Source organism: Dromaius novaehollandiae, chromosome 4 (assembly GCF_036370855.1).
Source record: "Dromaius novaehollandiae isolate bDroNov1 chromosome 4, bDroNov1.hap1, whole genome shotgun sequence".
Classification (NCBI taxonomy): domain Eukaryota; kingdom Metazoa; phylum Chordata; class Aves; order Casuariiformes; family Dromaiidae; genus Dromaius; species Dromaius novaehollandiae.
This window is the reverse complement of record NC_088101.1, coordinates 63,688,992-63,704,106: the sequence shown is the minus strand read 5'-3', so window position 1 is coordinate 63,704,106 and position 15,115 is coordinate 63,688,992. Positions and strand designations below refer to the sequence as shown.

General features: G+C 39.7%; 1 protein-coding gene across 1 annotated transcript in view; it reads left to right on the top strand.

Annotated features, from left to right (window-relative positions):
* Positions 1-15,115, top strand: part of NWD2 (NACHT and WD repeat domain containing 2) — a 55,823-nt gene that overhangs the window by 8,342 nt on the left and 32,366 nt on the right. Inside the window, exon 2 of the mRNA XM_064511324.1 lies at positions 14,831-14,919. Within this exon, the coding sequence (XP_064367394.1) occupies positions 14,831-14,919 (89 nt within the window). The remainder of the gene's footprint in view (positions 1-14,830; positions 14,920-15,115) is intronic.

Sequence of the window (15,115 nt, the reverse complement as noted above, 5' to 3'; positions counted from 1 at the left end):
CTAGTTGCATTTTACAAGATGTTAAGATCAAATGAGAATTAATGGCTAAGAGCCCTATTTGGGCAGCCTTAGTTCCACATAACTCTCCAACCGGTAGTGTTTTGTATTAGCTGAACAATTCTGAAGCCTGGACCCCTTGATGTGTTCATGTTATTAAAAAGCACTTGCACTTAACAAGCTACAGCATTATTTTTTGTAAGTACAGAAATAGACATCCAGAAGCATACAAAAGTGCAAATTTAAATGTTATTGCTGAAATAAATGGCTAGCAGGAGCTGTAAACATACCCTACAAAACCCTTTTGAGTACAGTGTTTTAAATGTATATTATCTGTTTGTTTATATTGTGGTACAAGATCGATGCTTGGCCATGCAGGGTAGGAGGAAATGGTTGGCAGTTTAGAGTGTCTATAACTGAAGGCCTGATGCTGCCTGAGCTTACATTTCGTTTCACATTCATTCACAAATGGTCTCACTGGCTAGATTTGATTAGATTGAAGAGTTCTTTTAAATGATTGAGAGCCCTCAAGTATGGGTTTAATACTTTTAGATGAGAGAGGTTACTCTTATTTGTAGAGTTATGCACACCAGTTGTTATAGGTAAGGTAAATAAGAAGCAAGCGTGGTAAGATCGGCCATAGTGAGCCAGGCTGAAGGAGCACTCAGCCCAATGTTTACTCTGATACTGGCAGTTTCAGGTGCATCAGGAAGAGAACATGAGATCAGGACAAGCACAAAATGATAACTTCCTACAGCCTATCTCCCAGCTTCCAGCAGTTTGTGGGTTAGGGCCTTCCTTGGCCAAAGGTTGTATCTGCATTTAGTAATCTGTGAGGTACTTTTCTTCCATGAATTGGTCTAATTGCTTCACTGATCAGTCAGTGGTTTTGGTATTTGTAACAACCTTTCAAATTTTGAAATAGACTGTTGCTCAGTGAAGTGTCTAATTCTGTTCATTTATTCAAATTTAAATCCTACTGACTTCAGTGGGTATTTTGTATGAACAAGACCAAGCAGGTTCAGCCAAGAAGAGATCTCCAAACGCAGAAGTGGAAATACCCGTAGAGGAGGGGTACCTAAAAGCAAATCCTCCTAACAGAATAATTATATCCAAAAAAAGTCAATGCAGCAATCCATTTTAGTCCGTCTGTATTTGGGAGGTTAACGTGAAGGCCTAGTTATCTGAATGTTCTTATTTCCAGGGGATTGTTAAAATGGAGCGATCCTAAGACATAACCAAGGAAAAGACAGTCAAAGACAGTCTTCAGTAACTGGGGAAAGGGGCGGGGGGGGGACTATTCCACTCCCGCCTGTGCCAGCATCGCATAACTAGAGGGTCTTGACAAACAACTAAGCCTTGCTGTCAAAAACCAAATGTAACTTAAATCAGATGTGTGATTGCATTACGAGTGCTTTCCTTAAAAGGAAGGACCTCATCTTTTTTTCTTTTCATTCCTACTGTTACTTAACCAAGGTGCCATGAATTCTAAAAAAGGAGATCAAAGTAAAAACATCTTTTGATAGTAATCAAGGTGGCTAGGTTCTTACTCACACAGAGAAAGAGTCTATACTGTTCTGGCAAGACTAAGTTATTTGTTCTCTTCTTCATTCTCCACCCCATAGTATATCCAGTATCTGAGATACCAAAACCAGTGAGCAGTAAGTGTTGATTCACTTTTTAGTTCTCAGATTTCTTTCCATGAGTAGTTACTGCTAAATATTAGGACAATGATAAAATAATATTGTTTGATAATGGTGTTGATTTACTTGCATACATATTGGATTATATTTAAATGTGATGAAGATTTATGCAATGCTGTTGAAGCAAGTTACTGAAGCATTCCTGTTTGTTATCCCTAATTTGGCCTATCAAGACACTAGCAAAGTTTGTATGATGATTTACTTTGAAATACATGTCATTTGGTACCATGGGAATATAGAGAATTAAGCAATCTGTAGTGAGCAAAATGAGTTCAAATTGAATTAAATAACATGCAATTTAAACCAGGCATATCTGGCCAAAGCAGAGGTCCAAGGGATATTTCACTAGGCTGTTATTTACTGTTTTGCAAGCAGTGGGCCAGAAGGGACCTCCTGAGGCCTTGTAATCTGTCCTCCTGCCTGAAGCAGGATCAGATACTCTTGTGCCATTCCTGACAGAAGCTTCTCTAACTCTTAATCTAACTCTCTCAGTAAATAAAATAAATAAAAATAAAAAAATTTAAAAACCACAGGAAAATAGCTTGTACAACATACTGCCCTCAACTGGCTTCCACAGCACTACTGCAGCTTGCAGTAACCCATACAGATGCAAAATAAACTCACTGGTCAATAAAAAACAAACAAAAATTGTGAGTGAGAATTTCCTTGCTGAGAATGAGTTTCAGTAACTTTCACTTGTTAATGTCATTATTCATAAATTTCTCAAACTCAGTTTTTGGCTCTTCATTTTACCATGTCAGGAAGCCAATCTGTGCAGCCAAACAAAACATGGATAATATAAAGCAATAAACTCTTGTAAAGATTATTTTACTACAGATGTTATGTCCTGCAGTGGACTGCATGTTTCAGGTAAAGCTTTCCTGCAACTGGGACATTTATGAAATCTCTGGTTTCTTTAGCATCTGATAACATAGGCTCATGTTACAGCTTTTCCTTTGATGCCTTCATTTAGGAAAGGAAGGGGGACACTCATTTACAGTATTTCTTTCATTTCGCCATCAATCTATTCTCGTGTAGGATATTCATTATATGTGACATCAGTATAATTCTGCCAGATTTGTTTAGCATCAGTCAATGAGTTACAACATATTTTTCAAGAGACAACAAAGCACATGTAGACTCATGCACACAGATCACCATATATTCCTCCATCCTTTAGAAAACAGCTAAAAATGCGTCAGTATCCATAACATTTTCCTTACAGTCCACTCATTTTAATTATGAATTTTATCTCCATACTTTCTATAATCAACCATGTATAATATTATATAATTCTATTGAGGTCCTTTCCCCATTGCTGCTGTATTATTCTAGTGTTAGTACCACTGTCAGCTCCTCATAGTCATTATGTAAATTCAAAATTATTTTCAATAAAGCAAGTGAGATTCCCAGTTGTGGGCCCAAATCTGTTTAACCCTACGTAGGTAGGTATGGAAGGTACAAGATGACTTGCACATGTCTTTATCTATTCTGTGGTCAAGGCATAGAGGCAGTCACAGGCTTTTAGAGGACTGATAGTGTCTGGCAGTGCTAGAAATGGAAATTAAGTTCATCCTTTCTACCATCTTTGCACTGCTGTAGAGGGCATAGCATCATAAAAGATCTTTATCCTTTTCTAAAAGTCATTGTAGCTCATTGGATAGCATCCATCGGAATTCCCTGGCCAGAGAAATTCCATTTGAATAAGCTGGTGTGCTTCTGAAGACTAACTGCTGGGCTCCATTCAAAAATCATTGTACTTATAATAGTTTTCCTGTCTGCTTTAAAGGAGCTTTGGATTAGTATGCTATTATTTTGTCTTTCTACGTGCTTCTATTGGGATCAGTAGTTTATGGGATTGCTTTCTGCATGGAGAATATAAAATTTATGTTCACATAATTTTGACACAAAGGGGCTTAACAGAGAACTTGAATTTGCTTTCTATGATATACAGAATGTACTGTATGACATTTGTGCCACACTACTATGAGGATGTTTTACTATAGGCACAGAGCCAGCATGATAGTTAGACGGGACTGTCAATGTGCCTTTTTAACATCCCATTTACTTACTGTAAAGAAGAACGTAGTGAAAAATCCACGCTTTGGGTACTTCTAAATCCACTCTGTAAGAATAATAGTTAATATTTGTATTATTATTATGAAAATAAAAGGAAAGAGTTGGGTAGAATAGCTAAAGTCATTTGAAAGTAGTAGCTTGGAAGACATTCTGTAATTCAGTCACTGCTTAATCAAATTGGTATGCCAATTCTGGAAAATCTGCAAATATTTGTTACATAGCACTTGTGAAAGATATTTATTTGTGAAAAATACTTAGTTGTTTCAAATCCACCTGCTTTTCAGAAGGAGCAAGTAGTTAGTGTATGCGTTGCCTTTTTTCAATTTCTAAGTCCTCAAGAGGGATAAACTGCAAACTTACTATTCCCTTGGTATGTAATATGCTATATATAATCAACTAAGTGTGGTTAGCAAGCAGAAGAAATTAATAAAAGTCAGGAACAAGAAAACAAAACAAATCTAGAAAAATCAAGTTATCACAGAAATATTTTACTCATAAAAAGACATTAGAAAATTTATTTTAAAAAATAGCCTTTTCAGCTGGATCGTATTATCTTCACAAAAAATAACTGTTATGTGAATGGTTAGAATTAGAAAGGGTTAGGGAGAAAGGAGGTAGGATCACTCTTTTATGTGTCAATCGCTGTTTTCCTCTCAGACATTACATAATCCATCAAAGCAAGCCAATTTTGTCAATTATTTGGTCTTGCTTAATGCTTTTTAGCTCAGACCCCATCCAGAATTCTCTTTTGTGTTTTAAAACCTGTTGTACTGCAGTACCTGAGAGTGGGTGGTTATAGCTAACTAGAACTTGACTGTAGGTGTATGCAATAATTGTATAAGTAATCAGTTGTGAGTCTCTTATTTAGAGAAGGCATGGCTGGATCTCTGGCATCCCTCCCTCGCACAATCCTGTTGTCCTGGGCTTAATGCCCTGTTGCAGCTGCTCTCCAGTGCAGGGAGTGTCATTGCGTTTCTGCATCTTTGGAAGCTGTTTCTACAGCAGCCAAGTACTACTCTTAACGTTCAGTGATGTAATTTAATAGTCCTCTCAATTTAGGATTAAGAAAAAGAGTACTACAAAGAAGACTCCTCCTTTATTGATGCAGACGTACTCACCAATAAGCACCTCTTGCTGCTTCTTGGTGTGTCTCTGTGCACCCACATGTGTCTGGCCTAAGGCCATTTCATCTCCTGCCCATGCACTAGGCTATACTAATTCTGTTTATCAGTCAGACCTTTCCAGCAGGTCCCACTGACTTCAGCAATTCTGTAGTGTCCCAAAACATGACCAGTTTCCTCCAAGATTAGGGAAAAATAAGAATTTTATGACTAAAGAACTTAAATAGACAGTTCAGAGAACAGAAGGGCACCTTTGCAGTAGAGCAAATCATGTTTGCAAAACTCTTGCGTAGCTTTGCAGCGCTGCCAGATTTAAAGCCACACAGGATTATTTATTGGAGTTTCTTCAGAATTAGTTGTATTTAATGGACCTATACTGAGCTACAGTTCATTTATAGTACTTTTTTCATATGACTTATTTCAGCAACCCGTATGTTGACAGATTCAATAATTACTTTTCTTTCATCATTAACTATGATGCGCAATGAAATACATGTGCCATTTTATGACCCTTACTTGCTTTTCACTTATTTTTTATGGCTCTCCTCCGTTTTATGTCTTCTCAAAGCCTATAGCATACTGTTTTGTTTGCCTCCAACACTTGAATCTGCAGCTTAGTTAGGAGACAAAATGTCTGTGACATCCTGTTGTTTTATTGATTGTCACTGACTCATTGCCTTGAGCGCTTTAGTAACGTACCCTGGTAGTTCTCTTTCTTCTTGTATTATCAGAAAAATGGTAAAACTACTGCAGTACACACAGCTTAATTATTAAAAAGTTTTTCCTTTTTTGTACAGCGTTTTTTTGTTTTCTAGGTAATTACATACCTTTTCTGAAATGTGAATTGACACTTCTAAATGAATTAGTAGGATTTTTGCACATATCTTTTTTATTACATTAGTACTTTCTATGTCTTATGTTAAGCATTGTTTCACAGCTCACCCATAATTCCTCTTATATATCTCACAAGAACTTTTTCTTTCACATTAATTTTGATTATAGTTGCAAATTCTTGTCCTTGCAGGCTTTGCTGTTCACCAGCGCTTAGTTGTAATAAGCTTTGGTGTTCTGCAGAGGTAATTTTCAGACTTAATTTTGGTGTCTCTAAATGTGCTGTGTCTTCAGTTTCTCCTGTCACATCATTTAATTGTATGACAATAATTGTTTATAAATTGTCATGTTTTCAAGAGCCTTTCCCAGTTTGCTTTCTTAAATGAAAGAATTACATTTTAGTGAATTCTTCCACTTGTGCAGTTTGCAGAATGCAAAATTCCCCCTCCTGTAGGGCTTCTGCCTTCAACCCATGATGCCGCCAAAGCACCCACTGCGCATTTGCATGACTGTTGGCCGCAAATCATGGCCTAGGAACGCAAGGGCGCTTTGGCTGCCAAGCTGCAATCTAGGGACCATTTGCAGGATTGGGAAAGTGTTCCAAGCCAACCTAGCTCTTTTTTTCTTTAAGAACACCTATATATGAGGGCAGCTATGTCCCTGAGGGGCAATGTCAGGTCATAGTTATAACTATACTTTATAAGAGAAAATTCTGCTTCAGAGTACTCACCAGTGCCATACCCATTAGATTTAATGAGTATTTAGTGTTCAAGTGTTCATTCTTTATGGATTGAAGGATTTAATCCAAACCCTGTGGAAGTCAGTAAGACATCACAAGGTACTGGATTTCAATTCACGCCACGAATGTCAGACTTCATTTAAGATCCACCAAAGTTAATGTAGCTTTCTGTTAACTTCACTGAGCTTTGGATCAGACTCCAGATTTGTTCCTTGTAAACATATTATTTGCGTAATAAAACTTAGAACTTTCAGAAGCCAACATTTGTTTTAAATTGGGAACATGATTCTGTGTACAAGAAAATGAATATATTTGTTGAACATCTATTGATATTTGGATATGGGAATTTATTTTCCTTTCCGCCATGTCAGTTTTATTTTGAGATTTCTGCTAAATTCTGTATTTTAATGACAGTCTTGACCCCTCTGTATTTTTTAGTTGCCTCATTTTTTTATGTATGTAAATGGACAGCCAGGTGTTACTGTTAAGCCAATAGGTGGCACCCGTTAATCATATTAACAGCCAAGATACAGAGTAGTATTTTATAAACTGTCACTGTGAAATGCACCCAGCTATTAAAAATCATAATTAAACATTTTTATAGGTACATATTCTATGTATTTTGTTTTAAATTTGCCATCTTACAGAACTGACAGTGGGGAACATTTCAGAGAAAGAAATATTTATGTTTTTAAAATTGTGCCTTATTTTAGATAGAGTATTGTTTGCTCTTGGGCAAAAAAGAGAAGCTAATTACTGCAACTAGAAGTGTTAGGCTTATAATTATGCACTATGCTTTGAATCCTGCCTCGGGTAGTTATGTTTTTTTGTTTTGAAAATGTTTTGTTTAAATGTTCTGAAGTAGCTTAGACATTTGCAGTCACATCCTATCATTTCCCCACAGTTGAGAAACACTTTTCAGGGTTACTTGCTATTTTAATGATATTTCCCATTACTTTTACTGACTTTCATGCCAGGCAGCTGTTCCTTTGGGCTCAGATGCTCAGCCCAGGGGTTTCTTCTAAGAACTGATGAGGTTGAGGAGAGGGAGGTGCCACCAACGTTACCATATAAAAGCCCAGTGGCTAGAGCATGGAAGCCAAAAGCCTGGTGATCGCGGCCCTCCTTAGTGCAGCGGCACGCACGTGTTGTGCACGTCCCGGGAGGCAAGGCCAACTTGTAGGCTGGAGCAGGACAAGCAGCTGTGTGCAGCATCACAGTAGTGCCGGCGTGTTTTCCCAGTCGAGATTTATTTGGAGAGTCACAAATCAGTTGTGGGGTTTTTTTTAGTTTAATGAATGGCCCCTAGGCTGTCCAGCTTCTCATGTGCCTGCTTGGAGGGTCAGTAGAGACTTGAAAGTTGGCAGTATGGTTGGGAAAAGGATATGGAAGAAATAACCTAGACCAATCTGTTCCCTTCCCAGTCAACCCAAGAAAGAACCTTGGGGACCTTCTGCTCTTTCTAATGCTCTCTACTCACAGGAGTCCCAAGGGAATAAAATGACAACACAGTGGCCCTCTTTAGAGTTAATTTTCTAGGAACTCAAGGGTACTAGGCAGCACAAGTCATTTTTCCCTCTCTTACTAGTTACCTGATTCAAACTTCAGGTTTGCAGAGTGCTCCAAGATTCTCAGATGAAAGGCACTATAGAAATGCAAATGACTTATTATTACAGTATTATTTGCAAAGACAAGGTTTCCCTAATATTTAAGGACATTAATTTCCTATTGATATTCAAAGCTCTTGGTAGCAGAGGTGATACACAATGCTGTTGTGCAGTATTAGTCTAAAAAATGCAGCTCAAAAGGAATAATTTTGTCGCTGAATAGTCTTATGTGACAAGAACCTATTAGCATTAAGAGGTTTGGCAGCCATTTTCTTGCTTGGTATTGCTGCTAAGTAATTTTTAACCTTATTTGCATCATATTCTTATGTAACTCAAGCATAGAAGCTCTCACTGCAATTAATAGACAATGGTTGAATACCCACTTTTTTAAATATTGTAGTGCTTTAAAAATTTCCTGTGACAAGAACCTGTCCTGCCCATCCAGCAAAGCTAAGCGTTCAGAGTGTTTAGAGGAAGCAAATAGATAGGCATCTTAGTGCAGATGCATTTAGGACTGGGTTAGATGTTCTCTGCTCATCCAGGGCCACAGACCTCTGTAGTTGCACAGGAGGCTGCTCCATGCTGTGCTATAACGAATGTAGTTACAGCTTAGGGGTATTTAAGAGGAGACTAAGCCAGCAAAGAAGGGGTAGGCTGTGAAAGGGGTGAGGCCAGGACCCCAGCAAGCTTCTGTGCTCATCCACTGCAGAGCTGTGGAAAACCAAGCACAGAAGAGTGATATATAAATTGTTTCTTCTGTGTTGAGAAGGAGCAGCTCTTTCCTGGGTGGTTGGTTGGAGTTCAGATCTGCAGGCAGCTCTGTGAGCCTGGGCAAGGTTTGTTTCTGTGGTGGCTTGAGTGGCCACAAGGGCAATTTTGGGTTGTTTTTCTTTTTCCTTCTTCTTTCTCTGCCTTGGTTCTCCCAGGCTGAGCTGCCTGCCTCATCCTGTTATGTCAAGCATCAGTCTTCCTGCTGCCTCCTGCGAGCTGAGTAATGCGAAATTCCCCTGCCAGGCAGCCTGTGGCAGCGCGGACACCCTCCACGCTTCGGACCTTCCCTGCCGCGGGGCCCAAGCTTGGGTCGCGCTGGGGTGAGGTGCTCGTGCGGGGCTCCCCATCCGCACGTTGGCACCATGGGGGCTGAGCAGCCTCTCCGTCCGCAGCCATGGTCGAACACCCGCGAGCTGTGGCGTGTCTGCGGTCCCTGCGCGGGAAACAGCCGATCCCAGCACTGCTGCGGACCTCGGGCCGGTCTGACTGCTGGCGAGAGGAGACACTGTGCCGTCTGCGACCCTAGGGCAGAAAAGCTGGTGCTTGAACACAAGTAACGCCATAAGGTTTCCGCATTAACTCTTGCTGTTCATTTGCATATACCTTTTGAAATTTTCTTCAATTAGGATGTTTTCCATGACTTTTTTTATCCCAGAGATTAATGTTTTGGAAACTGTGAGTAAATACACATCATCTGTTTACTAACACAAGAATGTAAAATCACTTTCCCTATTAAAAATAGAAGAGGGAACTTTAATAACAAAACTGCTTGTGTTTGAAGGTCAGCCTTTGGCATGAAGTAGCTCACACTGAGAAGCCCTACCCTGGAGCGATTGCAGGAAACCTGGCAGTGATTTGACTGAGCTGCAAGCCTTAAGAAATCACCCCTTACAGCAGCAATGATGTTGAAGCAGTGTTTGCCTACTCCGTGGTGGGAAGATTGGCCCCATGTGCACATGTGGCTAATTTGATTCCGTCCCCAGCTTCATCCTGGACTTGCACAGCAGGCGGGAGGGCTCTGATGGCATTTTCAATCAATTCAATATGCCTTTTCAAAGAGAAGTACCTAGTGTCTCCTAGCCTGATCCACAGCCTGCTGCTGTCAGCTGTGGTTTCTCGTTGCCTGTAGTGGACTTTGGATCAGGCTGTGATGGAAGCCAGGCAGTTTTCAAGGCTGCACAGTGCTGTGCACAGCTGGAGCTGATCTAAAACCACACAACCACCAAAGCTGATGGTTATGCACTTTCCTTCCTTCCGCGAAGCCCCGGATAACACGCATTTGCGTTGCCTTCCTTGTGGTGACACCAGGACCCCGGGGCTGTGCAGCAGGTCAGATGAGCCTGTCTTCTAGCTGAAACTAATCAAGAAAAAAAAATGGTTTTCAGACCATCTCTGTAATCGCAAGTACTGACACAAGTTGGAGGTGACAGTAGCTGAGGCAGAGGGTCTGGGGGGCAGGACCTGCTTCTGGTGGTAACGTGGTCATGGGCTGGCTTACGACACTGCAGTCAGGAAGAGGTATCACTTGTAAGAAAGCTGTGCGTTCAGCAAGGCACTGCCTTACTCAAGACTCATTTTTTTGGTTTGACTTAAATATTGAGGTTTTTTTTCTTTTAAGTCTTATCTTGTCTTCTGGTTTTGCAGATACAGTTTCATTCCCACAGTTTATTGTGGGCTATCATTTGGATTTCAGAATATCAGAATTAACATTAGAACGTGTACAAAACTGGCTCATTTTGGCTGCTAGAAGAATGTCACTGAGTTAATCCATTCATCTGCGGTGGCAGCCTGCAAGGTGGCATGTGCCTGTGTGACGTTCTTGTTGTTAGGAACTGCCAGCTTCACAGATTTGCTGTCAGTAGAAATCAGGTTAGATTTTATTTAATTAAACCAGCTTATCTGCCATCCATATTAATTACTGTTGTTCGTCTTAACTATGTGCAATTCTGTTTCCTTAGAGTTTCACAAATTATTACAAATACAGAAATTCTTAAACTTCATTAGTGTAAGCACCAGCATCAAATTCCAATTAAACATGTTCCATTAGATTTGTAGGTGGGAATAGAAGTATGGGATGGGTATGCTGTGTGTCTTTATCCTGAACAGAATTGTAGTTGGAGGAACGTTTTACTTCTATTTGATTTATAAGGAATTTAAAATGTAGCACTGTTCTGGGAGTGTGTTTTCTTTTTTTTCCTTTTCTGAACAAGACTCTACAAGTTATGCCACAGGGAACAGTGTCTTGTTCTAAAATTAGATCCAGTGGGGTTCTGCAGGGTGAGTCTTATGGGGATAAATGCAAAGCACCAGAATGTGGTTTTACACATTATATACCTCAGACCACTTATTTAATCATGTTTACTCTTTTTACTTTTACTACTGCACTTTTCCAGTTACTTATTTTTGTTGTTCTTGCAACATAGCTTGTTTTAGTTTACTAGTAAGACTATTTTGTCTGCTGTCACGTTGATGATTTAAGTAACTGCACATAGCACCTGTCAATTGTTCCTTGCTTAATAACAAAGCTATAGTCATGCTTAATTTCAGTTTACAGAGAGGCAAGAATCATTTTGTTTTAGGTCAGTAACTGAGTAATAAGTTGTTTTTAACAGTTCTTCACAACTGCGGAGGATGATAGTACGCTCTGTGTTTTGGTAGACTTGCATGCCAAAATTAACCAGTATCAAGGCAGATAATGTAGAAGATGTAGTCCTGCATCAGTGACTGATCTGAGGGCCTAAAACTCAGTGGCTGTGAGGGTAGAAAGAACAAATATCAAGTATTTCAAATGAAGCAGAGTGCGCAGGTATCTTTTCATCAGGTATGGCAACACTGCACAGTACAGTGCAGTACAGTGACCTCAAGCTAGCACTGAGAGCTTTGCTTTGGAGCCAAAGTACGTTGCTGCACCAGCATGGTGCCACCCTCCAGCTAATTGGCCTTGCTGGCTGTGTAGGACGTGCTGTGAGGAAGGATTGATGAAGGCACTTCAGTATCAGAGAAAATTAACGGCTGTGGATGCTGAGGAGGGAGCAGCTCGTCCATCCCTCTGGTCCTTAAGTACTAACTGGGGCAGCTGTGGGCTGCGAGCGTTGGGTTTTGTGTTCCATGCCGAAATGTTTAAAAGATGCTTCTGTCTTCGTCTGGATCTGGAGTACTTTTCTGAGGTGGATCTCTTGATTGTCACCACTGAATACACTCTGTGTCACATCACAGAGTGGTCTTGGTGTGCATGAGCAGGTTTCCTTCTGTGAAAAAAACCCTGGATCTCACCTGATGCACCCCAGGTGGTTGTGGGGGTTTGGGATAGAACAAGTCCAGAGTAAAATAACCCGAAACACGTATGGTATGGGCACTGGGTCCTTGGCACCAGCTGTTTTGCCCTGCAGTTTTGCTCTTACAGGCACGTGCAGCAGCGAAAGTCTCCCCAGGACTGCACAAGTCAAACCTGTGCGTCCTGCTGAGAGACACGATCAATCACTGCTGCTGGGGGGAGGCTCCAGCGGTTGTCTGGGCTAACTGCCCTCTTGAAGCAGTGCCAACAGTAAGCTGGTCAGCCATGGACTTGTCAGGTCTTGAAAATCTTCAAGGACAGAGGTTCACAGCCTCTCTGGGCAGCCTGCACCAGAGCTGCACCCACCTCCTAGTGAAAAAGCTTTTCCCAATGTCCAGCCCAGACCTCCCAAGCTGTAATGCTTAAGGGCTTTCCTTACACCGCCTATCACTGTCAGAAAGAGTTTGGCTCCATCATCTTGGTAGCGGCCCTAGAAGTAGTTGCAGACTGCAGTTGATCCTCCCTTAGACTAGACTCCTTTGCTGAATTTAACAAGCGTAGCTCCCTCAACCTCCCCTTGCAGACCATGAGCCCTTGGCCCTGGCCATCTCAGTGGCTGCTCCGGTTTCCCCCACAGCCTCTTGATTTGGGGTGCCCAGGACCCTAGTGCCGAGGAGAGGAGAGCAAAACTTCCTAAGAAGGAGGTGAGGAGCGAGGGAGCGAGGCCATGCTCCTCCTACTGCAGCCCAGGACTGATTTTTCCTTAACTGCGAAGAGAGCGCACTGATAAATACATGTTTTGGATATATAAGGCTGTGTACTACAGTTTGAGGATCGTGTCTTGAGTGGCATGCTCACACTCAGATAGGAAGCTTGCACCAGAGCAAGGAGTTGACCAAAACTTCTGGGCCGTCCTTTGTCTTTAGAACACCATAACATATTTAGCATGCTTTAAAATATGAAATCATAAATACCTAAAATTGTTACCCTCAGAAATAATATTTTATGAAAATTACTATGCTTTCAATTTTTTTTCCCCACCAAAGGTGTGTGAAGGAAGAGCTGTGGTAATTCAGTAAGTGAGATTAGGCTAGTGGCTGTACTTTCGAGCCTTTGTGGTACGGCCTTTTTATCTTGCTGCAGATTTCACATGAAGTAACTTTTCTGGGGGTGTTTTGGGTTGTTGTTTGTTTTTAATGAAAACATTGTGTTGGAGTAAAGGAAACATTGTGTTGGAGTAAAGGGAGATGGAGGAAGTCTGCAGCAGATATACCTACCCTCATTTCAGTCAAATCACAACTGTTTGTCCAAGTGTCTCTGATCTAAGTATCTCTATCAGTACACTTTACCTTTTGCCTCATGAGGCATTTTCACAGGAAAGAATTGTTTCTTATTTGTTAATTGTATTGCCATGGATTAAATGAATTAATGTTTTCCGTTTGTAAAACGAAATGGTAATTACACCACACATTTATGTAATGTTTCAAAGCTATTTTAAAGTAGGATACTAAGAATATTAAGGCTATTAAGAATTTAGTCTAATGAATTAAATTACAGATTTTACACTCTTCTAGAATTATCAGAATAAAAAAATACATAAATCTGTGACCATGATTCTATAAGCGAACCACGGACTCAGTTAAATGTATCAACCGTGGCACTGGTAAACAAAACATTGTTAGATTTGCATGGACATCGCTGGCTTACAGCAAGAGGATTGTTAAATCAATTCTAACCTACTCTTTCATTTCAACACGGTTTGACAAATATTGCTCTAACTGCAGTTGATGTTCTCCATCATTCATAAGTTAACCCCATTTATTTTTCATGATGTGGTACTTGGATCTAGTTTTTTACAACAGTTATATTTTATTTTCGAAAATAACTTAGCAATGGCATCATCTCTTCATGTCTTAACTCAGTCAACCCGGACCACAATGTAGACCTAGCAAAATTCATCACGTCTTAATCTTATTTGGAGAGACAATAAAATTTATTATCTATACAAGATCTTGTTACTAAACAATCAAATTTACTTCAGATTTGTTAGTATGTTTCTTGAACATACAGAACTTAAAATAATAATTTGGGCCTCTTGTTGCCATAATGTACTGTTATCAACACACATATCATTTTGCATAGTGAGAATAACATGAAGGTGTCTGAACTGTGCATTTAGTATGATAGCAGGAATCACCTGGACCAATAAATACGATGCTGTTATCAGCTGCTTTTTTTTTCCTTTTAAGATACTGTGAGATTAAAGATGGTGAAGAATGTGCTAGCATTTGACACTTAGAAATAAATTAATCTTTTATTACACTAAATATAGTGATCAATCCCATCTTTGGTGTATCTCTTTTTTCTGTCGTGTTTCTGATCTGTAAAATTCAGCTTCCTGAAAATTAAATAAAAGTCAAGCTGATAAAGAAATTATGACTGCAGACTTACAAAATTAATTTGGCTGAGTTTTACTGAAATACACTGCAATACTAAGATGTGTATTAAACGTAATGTTGCACATATAAACATATTTATGAGAAGTATGACAAAGTACAACATATGGTTTGGAAATGTAAATCCCAGAATTAGATTTTCATTAGGGGGTGTGTGTTTTAAAGGCTATTTTTATGTGATAAATCTGTATCTCTGATTAAAAGAACAGAGTTTGTGTAAATATTGTTAGTGATATCTTTTTCCCTACACAGATACAATAGCAGAAAGGAGTGCCCTAAGAGAACATGTGTATCCTAAGCTGAGAGAATTCTGCAGGGAAAACTATGGGCTGGAATTTCAGGTAGGTTTTATTGCATTGAATCTTCTGTTGTGATAAATACTATTTCTTGAAATTAACTCTGTTTAGAACAGATAATATTTTTAAATATTGTAACTGTCATATCATTGGTAAAATAGAAGATTACAAAAAAGTATTTCATATGTGAATTGCACTGAATTGATGTACTTAAACTATCTTTCAGGAAGATTTGAGGTAA